This window comes from Myodes glareolus, chromosome 6 (assembly GCF_982192425.1).
Source record: "Myodes glareolus chromosome 6, mMyoGla1.1, whole genome shotgun sequence".
Classification (NCBI taxonomy): Eukaryota; Metazoa; Chordata; class Mammalia; order Rodentia; family Cricetidae; genus Myodes; species Myodes glareolus.
Window position 1 is genome coordinate 12,849,201 of NC_142031.1, and position 15,499 is coordinate 12,864,699.

Consider the following 15,499-nt stretch of genomic DNA (forward strand, 5'->3'; position numbering starts at 1 on the left):
TTGGTTGAGTGCTTGCCGAGTATACATTCACAAAGCCCTGGGTCAGATCCACCCCCTACACACACACTGCATAAATCGGGTGTGGTGATTCCTGCCTCTGAGCCCAGACTCAGGAGGAGAGACAGGAGAGTTAAGAGTACATAGCCGTATTTGGGGCCCACCTGAGCCACATGAGATGAGCCCCTTTCTAAAAGAAAAAAAACAGTAAAAAGAGACGGTTGAAAGGTTGGCCCAGGTTCACACAGTGGCTGGTATATAGGGCTACACCATGGCCCCAGGCGTCTCCCCTGATTCCTGTACTGTATGCTGGGCTGTCCCCCAGGATTCCCCTTTCAACTTTGGAGCTGCATGTTTATGTGCGGGTGCACATGTGTACACACACACACACGTATATATACATATATATATATGAGTGTTTACATGTATATGATTATGTGCAAGTATGCAAATATTCATGACAATGGACATGCTTGTATATCTGTGTATGTGTGACTGTAACAGTGTATGTGTCTGTGTTGGCATAGACATACACATGACTCTTCTGTGTACATCAACATGTGACACTGTAGGGTGTGGGTGAGCTCTGAGGAGGCCAGGACATCAAAAGAAGATGCCCCTCCCCATCCAGGAAGCTCTACCAGGGGGCAGAGTCACTGGAGAAGCCCAACCCTGCCCAGCAGAGAAAGCAATTCCAAACACTGCTTGCACACTCATCCTTTTGAATTAAACATCACAAGCCTCCACATGTGTGTGTCAGGGGCTACCCTAGGCAGATCACAGGGGCCTTTTACACTGAGCCATGCCAGGACAGCTAAAGCAATGATAAGAAGCTGAACTTGCCAGGGAGCCCACTTCTTCCCAAGGTGCCCCCTGAGACTTGGCAGCCCAGGTCCTCGAGATCAGACCCAAAACCACAGAACAGGACCTCAGAGGGCCCCCCATCAGCCCATTGTGGTGTGCTGGCTGAAAATCTAAGAACTTGGAGATTTGCATAATCAGTGTCACATGCATTATTCATGAGCTGCCTCCTTCATACACAATGCAGCCGACCAGCCGGTTGGCACCAGACATCCTGCGTGGGTGACCTGAACCGGTCCAGTTGAACCTGCAGCAGGGGTCCCTGCAGAGCTAGGGCTTGGAATTCTCGGGTTTTACAGTCTGGAGAGATAGATGGAGCTGCAGCCTGCAGCACGGCCACATCGTGCTGATAAATGTCACGCTCCACCCAGGGTCACGTGTGCCTGCTGCTGGGCGCGCTTACTCCATCCTGCACCTGCTGCATTCCGCAGCTTGCAAGGGGCTCATCCTGGGGCGGCAGGCTCAGAGGAGACTGACAAAGGGCCGCAATGCTAGGCAGCCCAGCAACAGAACAGAACCCCCACCACACCCTCGGCCTCACCGCCCCTGTGACCTCTACACTCCCCTGATTGCCAGGGTAGTGGGGGTGTTACTCTAGGGCGCTGCTTGTCATAAAAGGCCTGTGTCTCTATGTATTGTCAGAGACTCTTGTTTGCTAAGGGAAAAGAAATTCTAAATCATCTGTTTATCTTAGGAGTATATTTTCACTTAAAGAAGAATGAAGTGTGATGACACACCCCTCTCATCCCACACTCAGGAGGCAGGGCAGGTGTTCCCTGAGGGTCTGAGGCCACCTGGTGAAACCCTGTTTTTTAAGGGAAGGGGTCTTAAAGGAAAATTAATATTTTAAGAAAATTTTTACATCTAATTTTTTTTTTCTTAAGGAGGCTTAATATTTTTCAAAGTCTCTTTTGTAATATCATAAAGATGGACTGGTTGGGCCCGGGGGAGGGAAACTTCCCATCTGGAGCTTCAGAACCACGCTGCTCCACAATAGACAGACAGACACATAAACGCACACACAACAGACACAGACACAGAGACGTACACATGCACAGACACACACATACACAGAGAAATGTGCATACGCACACGCATACACACACGCACGCACACATGTATATGCATACACCAATGTATTTTAAAAAACACTTTTTCTCTTTTCTTGACTTTTCATTGATATATAGGCCTTGCACATGGCACCGGGTGACATGAGGACACTCTCCTGTACATATATATTAGACATTATGCACACACACTCTCTCTCATAATCCCTCTTCTCAATCCCACAAGCCCCTTGGTCCCCTAGACATTTTTGCTCCTACTCTTGTGTCATATAAACATACACGATTTTATAATCTGTGTCTCCAAAAAACTCGGGAAGCACAAATGAGGGACAGCATTCACTGTTTGCCTTTCTGCGGGGGAGTGGGGGGGGCTTGACTGTCTGTAGACTAACACCTTCAGCTGTGCAATGAAACACTAAGAAAACCCCGATGCTGGACACACACGCAGCCTGGGACCTCAGAGCTCTCTCTGTGGGACAATCGGACCGTGACAATGCCCCTGGCTGTGCTCAGTCCTCTTCTGTTTTCCTTTCACATTCCCAGATAAGGCGCCTGTCTCAGAATGAAGAGGTCAACTTTGGAGTCAAACAGTAGGGTCTGTGCCCACCTCTGAGACCTAGTGACGAGTAGGTGACCATCTCACGTCTCTGGCTTCTCAACTACAGCAGTGGCAAACAGGACCCACTTTGCAGAGTAGTGGGGAAGGCTACATGGCAGCAGTCCTACAGGGAGAGAAAGGCAACTCCAGACGGTGGGGGCTGGTAATGCCCCCTGCACAGCCGAGAGCCCAGCAAACCCCGAGGCTTTTCCTGCTCCCGTAGGGCTGGCAGCCCTTTTGTAAAGCGGTCTTTTCTAGTTGGTGAATGCAGCTGGGGCCTCAGCCAAGAAAGAGCAGATACTTTCCGTGAATGGCTCAGATGGGAATTTTCAATAGAAAGCTTTTGAACACCCGGGAGCTGCCCTCTGAGAAGCCTGTCAGCCCTTTCCCGGGCTTTGTCAGGTCTGGAAATGTGAGAACAGCTGCTATCAGTGGCTGCTTTAGCCAGGGGAGAAAACTTCCCTCCTTTCCAGGCTCCAGACTGTCAAACCCCAGGCCAGGGGGCTCCGGCGCTGCTGTTAGGAGCAGTCTCAGCTAGGCCAGAGTCCCCAGTTCCTCCCATGTCTTCAGGATGAGAATATAAACAGGGCACGCACGGCTCACGGGGTTCAACTCAACAAGAGCGTGGGCATAAAGCCTGAGCAAGTCGGATGTCCAGTGATACCTTTGGTCACTGCCATCTTCCTTATTCTGCTTAATTAATTCACTGCTTTCTAAGATTGACGTGGGCCCAGATATGGTCCAGATCCTCTTTGCCTCTGTCCCATGGTGGCCAAGGAGTAGAAACCAGTAGACGCTGGGCAGGTGAGGTTGACTTGTTAAGTAAAGGCTCTCTCTAACCGCCACATGAGCTCATGGCTCATACGGACGCTAAATAAATAAACAAATTAAATGAAATAAAAATGAAAGAAGTCAGTAGGTATATTGGATGGGAATGGACTGAGAGCCAGAGGATGGAGGCCGGAACATAAGCTGCAGACCTGTGGTGTGGAGGATAGATGGAGTGTGCTGAAGAAAGGAGAGCCTGAAGAAAGAGGCTCTCCCACGTGCCTCTCCTGAGAGCGTTGGGCAGTGAACCATAGCATCTCCCAGACGCCCTCCCAGGTATACCCCAGCCTGGAACAGGACGGACTAAATGCTCTTTCCCTCACCTGATATTTCACTCAGGATCGAGTCGAGACTCAAGAGAAAAGAGACGCCTCCTGCAGCTGTCCCTTCAAAGACAACGAGAGGCAGGTACGAAGCGAAGCCGCACGATCAGGCATCCCCGGGCCAAGTAGCCCGTCCTGGCAAGGAATGAGAGCCCCGCAGCAGTGAACAGCAGCCCACACTGCCCAGGGACACTGGCACCCCTCCCCGCCCTCCCTCCCAGCCTCACCCTGCCCACTGCCTACTGGCACCTTGGACAGAGGACCTAGGAGACAGGCAAGTGTCTAACCCAGGGTCCCGAAGTGTAAGAAAACCCAGGGCACTTTTGACTGATGGGACAAAACATCTTGGACACTGAATGGCCTGGGGATTTGGAAGCAAAGTCGTGAGAAAAGAAAAAAGGGAGAGTGTGGGGTATCCCAGGACCTCCATCCTAAGGATGAAGGGCAAGGGGGGTACAAAGTGGGACCCAGAATGGAGACGAATGTCCCCGACTACAGCAGCCCTCACACCTGCATCAACTTTCACCTCACTCCGGGCTTCCTGTCAGCCAGGAAATGGAGATCCATCCCACTTGGTCCCCAGTTCACACTCATGCCCAAATACAGTACATGAGTGGTTCCCAGTGTCCTCAGAATAAGGACCATCCAGCGTATTCCCCTGTGTGGGGGGTCTCCTGTGACATAATGGACCACATCCCCAAGAGTAGTCTTGGTGAAAAAGCATCCCCGCGTCCATGGAGTCACACCTGAGAGCAGCTCTTGATGTCCTCCTACCCCTGTGAGTCCAGCTCCCAGGCTCTGCCCTTCAGGGCTCGGCTTTCTGCCAGCTGGCCTTCATTCACAAACGGATTCCGGAGCAGTGAGCTAGGGTTCCTCGGAGTCCTTGGGTTCCATGGGAAGGATGACGCTTGACACCTCCGACCCCACATTAGCCATAGTGGCTTTACTACATACATTTTCTACGCCAACATACTCGTGGGAGTTGAATTGGGTAAGGGGTTGCTGCAGAAAGAGGAGAAAACAGGAAAACAAGGAAAGAGAAAGGCACCCAAACCAAGGCTGGGGCTGCAGGTCGGTGGGAGAGTCCTTGCCTAACATATGAAAAGTCCTGGGTTCCATCCCCAGTACTTTAAAAAAAGAAAGAAAGAAAAGGGAAGGTTTTAAATGGCCACTTTATAATATCACAGACTCTGGATAGTGGTCATTGTCCAAGCCTAGGCCCCTTAAGCCAGGTTTGTGACGTGTGTGTGTATATACATTTGTGAGCATGTGTGTGCATGTGCATGGGGGGTGAGTGCATGCATGTGTGTTTGTGTGCACGCATGTGTGTGTGCATGCGTTTTTGTGTGTACATGCCTGCATGTGTGCGTAAGCGTGTGTGTGTGCATGCGTGTGTGCCTGTGTGCCTGCGTGCATGCATGAGTGTGTGTGTTCATGTGTGTATGTGTGTGGTGGGCCAAGATGTGCAGTTGCCTGCAGAGGCCAGAAGGCATGGGATATCTTGGAGCTGGGGTTACAGGCAGTTGGTCCTAAGCCTCTAACAGGGACCCTGAGAGCCAAACTCATGTCCCCTAAAGAGCAGTCAGAGCTCCTAACAGCCATCTCTCCAGCCCCAACATGATAAATATTGAACAACTGCAAGCTCAAGGCCCCCTAAGTACAAAATACCCAGAGGGCAGCTGCCAGCTAAATTCAGGCCTCAAAGAGTTCCGGGGACAGCTGTTTGGAGAGGGAAGAGACTGACGTGCATTCACTCTGCCTGTCCCACGAGACAGCCCCCACTCCCTCCCTCCGTGGGGCTTGGGGAGAGCCTGGTGGGGCTGCCAGAGTAGGAGGGGAAAGTAAAACACACCCAGTTACAGCTGAATTTCATGGGGAGCGTTCTTCTGCAGTGTTGGGGATAGAACCTAGGGCCGCTAGCCTGTTGGGAACATGCTCTACTACAGAGCCACGCCCTCTGCCTTTTGAACTCAGATAAACAACAACTAGTAATTTAGTCTACGTACCTCCGGAACTCTGGAGAGGGGATATATTTTCATAGAAATGTGCTCTCATTACGAAGCTGGAGCGGACTTGGGCCCCGTTTTCTCTGGCAGTCCACCAATATTGATTGGACACCAGCTTGGTGCCAAGGTGGGGAGACCCAGAAGCAGCCGTCACCAACAGCTGCCCACAGGTGTGCTTCAGCTGGCTCATGGGATGTATTTTGCTTTGAGGTTTCGGTGGTGGTGTTTTTTAAGTAATGTCTCAATATGCTGGATTTCTAGCTTCTCTGAGAAACGTGAGACAATAACAGAGGCCCAAAAGTCCATCTGCCACCTCCTTCCCAGCCTATTAGGAAGGACCCAGGCTCCTGGTCCGTAGCTCACCCAATCTCTCTTCTTTTTCTTCCACCCAGAGCCCTAAATGTGGCGATCTTTAGGGTGTTAAGAGCTTTCTGGGAACTCCCTGTCCCTAACAGCACTTTGGGTTTACTTGCTGACCTCTGACCAGGAGGTCCCAGCTTGCCCCCTCCCTCTGGTACCCCTGAACCTCTGAAGAGTGTCTCTCTTCTGGGAATTACCCCAGGTAGGCTCTGGAAGACACCAGGGCCAACACTTCTGAATCTGAACAACCTGCCGGACTGGGGTGGCAGTGGCTTCCCAACAGGCGATCCCTAAAGAGCAGGGCAGTCACTGTGGTCTCTTTAGTCCTGCCCGTATGTGCCCGGGAGCCCTCTGTCCCACTGTACTGCACGGCCCTGCCACCAGCAGAAGTAGCTTTGCCCCCTGAAAAGGGTCTATGTTCTCCGGGAGAGCCCTCAGCCAGCCAGTCTCCTCCTAGAAAGAATCTAATCAGAGATCCCCAACCGGCTAAGCAGGAGTCCCTGTACTCCCAAAGCATCACCCCACCACCACTACTGCAAGCAAATGTGTCACTTCCTGCCCCTCTTCCAAAAAACAAGCCTAACATTCCAAACAAACAGCATCTTAAAATAGAGAGGAATCCATTCTCCCTGACGCAGAAGGCAATGCAAGTCTATACTAAATGCTGCCACTGTCCTTTTTGTGTTAAAGAGACGCATATTTGTAGAGGTGGTCAAGAGAAAGATGCAAAACTCCAAGTTCCAGGTGAGCCGGAAAGAGAAGAACCAGGTAGCACTCGGCAGCAGCATGGCATCTCCCCCACCTCTGGGGCGGGGGTTAACCTCACCCACAGAGGAAGGGTCTGAGGCTCAGAGACGGAGGTGTCCCCAGCCACACAATTAATGAGGAGACATTGGGTTTTCCAGGCCTGTAAACGTACCACAGTTCCGGTAAGCATTTCTCTCCAATTCCGAGAGAACACCCCCTAAAATATTCTTTTTTAAGAGCTGAGAATCAAGACTATGACATTTTCAATAGACCAAACCATCGCAGTTGCAATCCAGCCCTTCCTGGAATTGCCCCAATCCACACTCTGCCTTGCTGAAAGCAGAGGCAAGCTTTTGGAAGCCTGGGGAAGAGACGCACTTCCTCTGTACGCAAAAGGGGAGGTAAATCTGTCAGCATTTCAGGGGTATAGATGAAGGAGGTATAGTAACCCCCCCACCCCGTATGGCCTGGCCTCAGTGCTCAAACACACACACACACACACACACACACACACACACACACACACAGTATCACCCTCGACAGCCTGAAGAGTTCTCTTGAGCTTCAAGGGATCTCGATTGAGGCTAAACCAGGATTCAGAGCATCAAAGCACTTCAAGACAAGCCAGTTTATAAAGCAGAATTGGAGATTTTCGATTTTAGTTTCATGTAGGTTTCAGCACAAGGGTTAGGTCAGAGATACTCACGTGTGGGTGTGGGCTCCTCAGGGAAGAGTCAAGGTTCTCCCTGTGCTTCCTGACCCTGCGTGCAACGTGCAGGATCTGGGTGGTGGTTGACTTGACCATCTTATCACTGGGTCATTCCAGAGAGGCAAATAACAGAATTACAATCGACACAGTTAAAGTCTAGCCTACAGGGGTGCAGAAGGTGGGCTTTCTTCCATTAATAGAGTTAAGTTTTGTTTGAAAGTCACAGGCAATGTCTGGGGAAAGTGTGAGCCCCACCCTGGGTCAGACACACTCGGGCTTTTAACCGCTTTAACATTAGATGTCTATTTAATGTTAGGACTATTGACTCTAAGTCAGCAGTCTTTATAGTAAGGGAATCACGTGTCTCCACTGTGAGAGGCTTCAGCCCCTCGGATGAGATGTCCCTCTCCCTCTCATGTCCCCATACTTCCTCTTTTGTTGTGCCCCAGGTCCCTGAAAGGCTACATTATTCTAAAACAACAAAATTAACATTGGAAAAAGCATATATTCTATATAATAAACAATTTGTTTTTTAGACAGGGTCTCACCATGTGATTTTGGCTGGCCTAGAACTCACTATATATACCTGGCTAGCCTTGAATTTACAGAGATCTGGCCTGCCTCTGTCTTCTAGTATAGAGGCACATGCAACCATGCTTGGTCATAAAGGCCTTTTTGTGTTTTTTGTTTTGTTTTGTTTTTTAAGGCAGGGTTTCTCTGTGTAAGTCTGACTGTCCTGGAACTCACTCTATAGACCTCAAACTCACAGAGATCCACCTGCCTCTGCTTCCTGAGTGCTAGGATTAAAGGTGTACACCACCACCACCCGGCCATAAGAAATATTATTAAAGACCAAAAGTCTCTTCTTCAATATTTTTACCCCAAAACTAGACGGGGATAGATGTTGGGAGGACAGAGAATGTCCCGGGGGTCCCTTAGATCTGAGACCTTTGTTTGCTGTAAAGGGCAAACTTGTCAATCACCCATAAATATGGGAGAGATGCAGCTAGGTTTTGTCTGAGGATGTAAGCAAAGATGTCTAGGGAACCCGGATGTTCAGGAGCATCATGTTTCTCTGATATGGAGATCTAGGAATGTCAAACATCCTCTGGGCTGCAGATAATGGGGCAAAGTGTATTTCTGCTAGGAGCACAGAGATCTCATTTTCCAGTCGTGAAGGCATCACTTTAAGGATTGGGGCCTAGGACTCAGTAGTGTAGAAAGCTTTACCCAAGCGTCCTGCACATTTTTGCTAGGCCCCCTCCCTAGCACGCCTGGCCTCTTGTAAAGAGACAGGGCCTATGAAGTCTCTTCCAGGCTTGCCTACCCACAGATCCCTCCTAACTTACCAAGGTCCCATGGCCTTAGTCTTCTGCCCTCCAAAATGCCATAGGCTGGTTGTCTTTCCTGTTGGCAGAGGCTGCTTGTTCATTCCTAGCTGCCCAGACTACAAAATAATCACGCAGAAACTATATTATTTGCAATACTGTTTGGCCAATGCCTTAAACACATTTCTGGCTTACTCTTATATCTTAAATTAACCCATTTTTATTAATCTGTATATCACCACGTGGCTGTGGCTTACCTGGTAAAGCTTCCTCTGGCATCTGTCTCCGGCAGGGCTACATGACTTTTCCTTTTCTCTGCCTAGTTTTTCCCAGCATTTAGTTTAGTTTTCCCACCTAACTCTATTCTGTTAAGCCATTGACTGAAAGCATTTTTTTATTAACCAATGGCAATAAAACATATTCACAACACACAGAGGGGAATCTCACATCACTTTCCCTTGCAGCCAATAGTCTTTTGTCATTGCTTGTGGGCCACATGCCAAAGTAGACATTTCTCTAATTTTCTATGTGAGCCTTGCTGATTGCCCAGGCTGGGCTACCATACTGCTGAGCATGGGGTAGGAAGCGTGAACACCAGGTTCCACCCCATGACAGATATGAGCAGAGAGCCTAGGATGTGGCAAATGAGGGCAGGTGTGGAGGTTAATCGTACATCCCCCAAAGGGGCAATATCACCTCCAAGAAGGCAGACATAAATTCTTTATGTGTAAATCACATACATGAAAACACACAAAGACACATGTGCACACAGGCACACATACAGATTGGGTATCCCTGATCTAAAGATCTAAAATACAAACTTTCTTAGCACTGACATGTGTATATATACATGTACGCACATGCATAGTACATATATGCATACATGAATACCATACATGACATTTTCATATAGCTGAGAGAGCATAGGGAAAGATATCCACAGTGTCAGCAAGAGGTAATAATGAATGAAGAGTTGACAAGGGAACCAGATCAGAACACTCATAAGTCTTCCTGGCTTAGCCTTGGAACTCTATTTTTGCTAAGCGAATTCAAGGGCTAATAGTTACTTTGGTCAAAGTGCTGGAAAGGCAAAGGTCAGCGGGCAGAGCTCCAGGGCCTCTTTCAAGGGGTCCCACCCAGGTGGAGGCCACAGAGGTATGTGGGGAGATGGCTAAGGCATCCGTGACTGCTTGGGAACGGCTTGGCCTTGCGGTTTGCCAGAAAAAGCCGACCCAGTGTATAATTTCCACCAGGGCAGCACTATTGCCGCCTGGGTCCTGTCCTTTAGGGTGTGGACTGTGATCCCAAAGACGGCAGACTGAACACTGGGTGCTGTCTGTCTGGAGGCCATCTCAGGCTGGGCTCTGCTCCTTCCTGTTTACATCAGCCGGTCCAAAGTTGGCAGCTACCCCTCTGCACAGGCCCATGAGCACACCTGCCTTCTGCTGGCCCTTCCCTCGTCAAGTCACATAGACACCAAAAGTCCCTTCTCCCCCACTCTTGGCAGACATGGGGGTGGCTCCACCTGGACCTGGAACTCTATTTTTAATAAACATCTTTCTGGCTCTGGTGCCACAACAGGTTGGAGCAGTGACATTTGGGAACCACCTGCAGGTGGCAGTTTTATTGAAACCCCAGTGAAAGAAGCATGAAGAACAGATCTTGGTTGCTGTCTGGTTGCTTCCTCCCTGGGTGTCAGGTCAATAGTGGCTGAGCGGCCTACTGTACAGGTTTTCCTCCGCTGAATGAATTCTGAATGCAGGCTCTCAGAACAAATTCAAGGGCCGGGTATGGTAGGTAGCACAGGTCTATAATCCTAACACTTGGGAGGTAGAAGCAGGAGGATCAGGGATTCAAGGCTAGCTTGGGCTATCTACCATTTCAAGGCCAACCTGGACTACATATTTTTGTGGGGGGAGGGGCCTCAAGACAGGGTTTCTCCATGTAATAGTCCTGGCTGTCCTGGAACTCGATTTGTAGACCAGGCTGGCCTTGAACTCACAGAGATCCCCCTACCTCTGCCTCCCAAGAGCTAGGATTACAGGTGTGCTCCACCACTTCCTGGCAAAATCTTGTCTCAAGGAAACAAAACAAGGGGAGGAGAGTTGACTCCATGGTTAAGAGCACTTGTTGCTCTGTAGATCATTCGGGTTCGATTCCCAAGCCCCACATGGGGGCTCACAAACATCTTAACTTCATTTCCAGGGCATCCAGCACCCTCTTCTGACCTTGTCGGGTATCAGGCATGCGTGTGGGGCACACACATCCTTGCAAGCAAAACGCTCACACGCATAAAACAATACAACTATTTGAAACAAAACAAACATATAAGGCTCCCATCTGCCACTCATCTGGGCCTCCTGAGGGTAATTTCAAAGCTGTCCTAAAACACAAAGGGATGAAGAGATAGCGTTCCTGTCAAGATGTTTTCAGAGACTGGAGAGACACCCCTGTACATTAGGACACTTGGTACCAAGCCTCACGACCTGAGTTTAGTCCCCAGTACTCACAAGGTAGAGACAACAGACTCCTGCAGGTTGGACTCTGACTATATGCAAGGCATGTACACATATGCAACACACACACACATACATGTACATACATGCCTACATACCCAAGCAAATAAAATGTAGTTGAAAAAATAATAAATCTTCCCAGCATGACTCCAAAGTCTCTGAGAAAGACAGGCCCCACAGCCTGGTCTCCACCTGACAGAGGCTGTCGGTGGAAGGTCGGGGGAGGTGTCGCATAGTGACAGCTGGAACTCACCATTACCAGCCAGCTCCCGTTTGCCTTGGGTGTGTGTGTATACTAATGCCTGCAGTCATATGTGAAGGAGACAGCAGGAAGCGTGCATCCTGTTAGATAGGAACTCAAAAGGCCAAGGTGTCCACAGAACATAGAGGGTCGTGTGCAAGAGGGCTTCTGGAGCTGTAGTGACCTGCCCACAAATGGGAGACGTGTAGATGGAAACAGAGATGGGTGTCCTGTGAACCAAAGGAGAGGACAGGATGCTGTTTGCACACACAAACACACACACACACACATACACACCACACAGTGTCGACTTGACTACAAACGCGCACACTGTCCACTTAACTACCCCATCCCTCTGCAGACCTCTTTCCTGGTCACGTGACAGGAAGCAAGTGAACGACACCTAGAGTCTATTAACCCTGATCCTTAGAGCCACCATCATCCAAAAAGCCTGGCTGTGACCTGGGAGCAGCATCAGGCCTGTGGCTACCATGGTGTCCCCTGCTGAGGGAGTGAGAAGGACTCAGAAAGGAGTGAGGGCCTCCTGAAGAGTCTGCCTGTCCTCTTGCCAAGCCGTTAGAGCCAGAGGGACACCTTCAGTCCTGTGACAGCTATGCGGGACACCCCCCACCCCGAGGAGTAGAAAACTCCACCCTAGCAGCAGCCCCATCGCACAACTCCCATTTTCAAGCAAACGGTGTCACTAAGGAGGAAGGAAAGCAGTCTGCACACCGTGAGCCGCAAGGATGCACCCACGCATGAGGCTTATCTTTGGGGAGCATGGCAGTGTGCAATCATTGTACCCCCTTGTTCATATCTGTAGGCATACATATTTTACTTTGTTCCAGAAACAAAAACTGCATAAGGGTCTGAAACTGATGGTCCATCAGTAGAGAGCACGTACTGCTCTTGTAGAGAACTAGAGTTCGATTCCCAGCACCCATGGCAGGAATCTCACAAATGCCTGGAACTCCAGCTCCAGGGGCAATCTGCTGCCTCTGGGCTCCTCAGGCACCTGTACATGTATGTGTGTGCTCATAAGCATACAGACATACACTTAATTAGAAATGAGGCAAATTTAACCAGGTGGTGGTGGCGCATGCCTTTAATTCCAGCACTCGGGAGGCAGAAGCAGGCAGATCGCTGTGAGCTCGAGGCCAGCCTGGTCTATGAGAGCTAGCTCCAGGACAGGCTCCAAACCTACAGAGAAATCTTGTCTCAAAAATACAAAAATAAAATAAAGTGAATTTTTAAAAAAAATGCATAGGCCATTTGGGGTCCATTGACAAATTTTGTGCATTTGTTCTTTTTGTTCATTGAAGGTTGGAGGCAAGAAAGCCACCCAGAAGACAGACCAAGAAAAAGAGACGAAAAAGGAGGCGTGCAAGTCTAGCCAGAGTCTGTCGTTTGTTAAGTCGGGTGGAAAGAACTAGAAAACATGCTGTCCCAGGGCTCATGTGATCCTGAGTGAGTCAATTTGACTCTCCAGTAAGCCAGGGACTTTTATAGCATGCTAAAGATGGTTGCTTGGTTGTTTGACCTTCTAGATTAATATTTTGCACAGAATGTATTTTGGAGTGTGTGGGGAGAGGATTTTTAAAAACTATCTATAAATGTATATACACTCAGGTATATGAAGAATATGTCTATAACCCAGACTTCTAGCCTTGTGGATACAGTTGTGTGCCAAGAAACCCAACTAGAGCCACAGAGCAAAGGGGAAGCTTGGAGCACCCAACCACAGTATAATGAGTTTATATCTGAGTTTATTATAATAAATTTAGAAAGCCAATCAATTTCATTGTTTCTGTAATCCTGATCAACATGTCTACGGCACTTTGCAGTTCTCAACACACTTCTAAATCAATCCCCAAGCCCTTCGTTCCTCCACTTCACAGACCAGGATGCCGAGCCCAGGAAGTTGACTGGCCTGCCTACAGTCACTCAGCTAGTAAACGCAGGGTTGGGAAGCCCGGTATCTAATTTTCACATTGTCCGTCCTGCTGAACTGAGCAACCTTAGTTTTCTCAGTCACTGGCGACAGGATAGACCAGGGACTCAGTCACCAAAGAAGATGTATTCCATTTCCATGTGGTTCCCAGAGACTCATTTCTTCTCTGGTGCCCTGCCTTCTGTCTACCTGCCTGGCCTCACCACTGTCATTCTCTCTTGGCCTTGCAGCCAGCCACACCTAAGTGGGGAAAGAGCCAAAAAGCACAAAATAGGTTGGTCTTGTTGTTGTTGTTGTTGTTTTATTTTTGAAAGCCACAATAAAAATATTTTCATATTCTATTCTAGTTTCATTCTGCTGCTATGATACAATACCCAGACGAAAAGGAACTCAGGGAATGAAGGGGTTTGCTTCAACTCCTTTTGCCAGTGTCAAGGCGGGAACCTCAAACAGACAGTCACATCACACCCACAGTTGAGAGCAGAGAGAAATGAGCGCATGTCAGCTCGCTTGCTTGTGCTCAGCTCAATTTCCCTACCCTCGTAGAATTCAAGTACCCTTGCCTAGGGAATGGTGCCACCCACAGTGGGCTGGATCTTCCCACATCAGTTAACTCCACTAAGGCCACACCCCATAGCTACGCCAGCAGACCAAATCACAGTAGACCGTCCCTCCGTGACACTCTTCTCAGGCGACTCCAGGTGGGGTCAAGTCAACAAGGAAAGCTAACATCGTGTATTCTAAAACCAAACACATTCTTCATATTTGCTAAAACTTGGGGAATAGAGGGGAAGCTCTTTATGTGGTATTCCACAACAGGTGTGTCCAAAATCAGCGAGAAAGGTGAACTTGACTTGATCCTGAAGATGTTCCTGAAGGACTGGAGAGACAGCCCAGTGGGGCAGAGCACTGGCAGCTTTTTAGACAACCCAGGTTTAGTTCCCAGCTCGCAGCCATCTGTAACTCCAGCTCCAAAGGACCTGACGCCCTCTTCTGACCTCCACAGGCAGCTGCTTACACATGGTGCACATAAGCACAAACACAACAACAAAAAATTTAATTAAAGAAAGGCTTTCTTAAAGCTCTTTTAAAAAAAAAATCTCAAAAACATTTTTTTCATGAAGAACCTGAACTGAGTCATGCCTGTGATCCCAGCACTCCAGAGTCAGAGGAAGTGGCGGAGGAGTTCAAGGTTATCCTCAAGGATGTAGCAAGTTTGGGGACAGCCAAACTTGAGACACTGTCTCAGAAGGGGAAGGTTGGGGAGATGGATCAGTGCTCAAGCGTGAGGACCTGAGTTCAAATCCCCAGTACCCAGGTAAAAAGCCAGGTGTGTCTGTCTGTACATTCTCCTGCAACCATAGTGATCTAAGGGATAGACAGGAGGATTGCTGGGACTCGCTGGCCATCAGCTCAGATCCAGGGGCAGTGAGAGACCCTGTCTCAGTGGAATAGGGTTAAAGTGATGGAGTGAGACACCCACAGCCTTCTCTGGCTTCTGCATCAGTGCATACACAAGTGCTCATATACATACACACACACATGCACACACCCACACATATCCACAAGTGCACACACAAGCACGTGCACACACATCCACACACACATATGTATACATCAAACACACATGCACACATAAGTGTGTGTGCACATATCCGCACACATACACATATCACACACATACACTCATGCACACACAAGCACACACGTACATCCACACACACATATGCACATATCAAGCATACACACATGCACACACAGGCACACTTCCACATACACGTGCCACCCACACACCAGAACTGAATAATTTTATTGGCCTTGTCCTCAAACTCCCAAACAGCAAGTTTTCATCCAAAAACCATTCTAGATCACTAAGTAAGCTGCAGTAAGAGCAGCTGACGCATATCTGAGAACCAAAGCCTATAAACCACACCCTGCTGCTCTGCTGTACACGTGCATAGGATGTG

The 15,499-nt window shown here is 49.0% G+C and overlaps 1 protein-coding gene across 3 annotated transcripts in view; it reads left to right on the forward strand.

Moving 5' to 3' along the window:
• Positions 1-13,873, forward strand: part of Fhad1 (forkhead associated phosphopeptide binding domain 1) — a 130,230-nt gene extending 116,357 nt beyond the window's left edge. For 2 of the 3 annotated variants that reach the window (XM_048426648.3, XM_085690318.2), the window contains 3 exons: positions 3,691-3,759; positions 6,731-6,784; positions 12,904-13,873. In XM_048426648.3, the coding sequence (XP_048282605.3) occupies positions 3,691-3,759; positions 6,731-6,784; positions 12,904-13,014 (234 nt within the window). In that variant the 3' untranslated portion in view covers positions 13,015-13,873. The remainder of the gene's footprint in view (positions 1-3,690; positions 3,760-6,730; positions 6,785-12,903) is intronic. The other variant, XM_085690317.2, reaches the window with a different exon arrangement.
• The last annotated feature ends 1,626 nt before the right edge of the window (positions 13,874-15,499 follow it).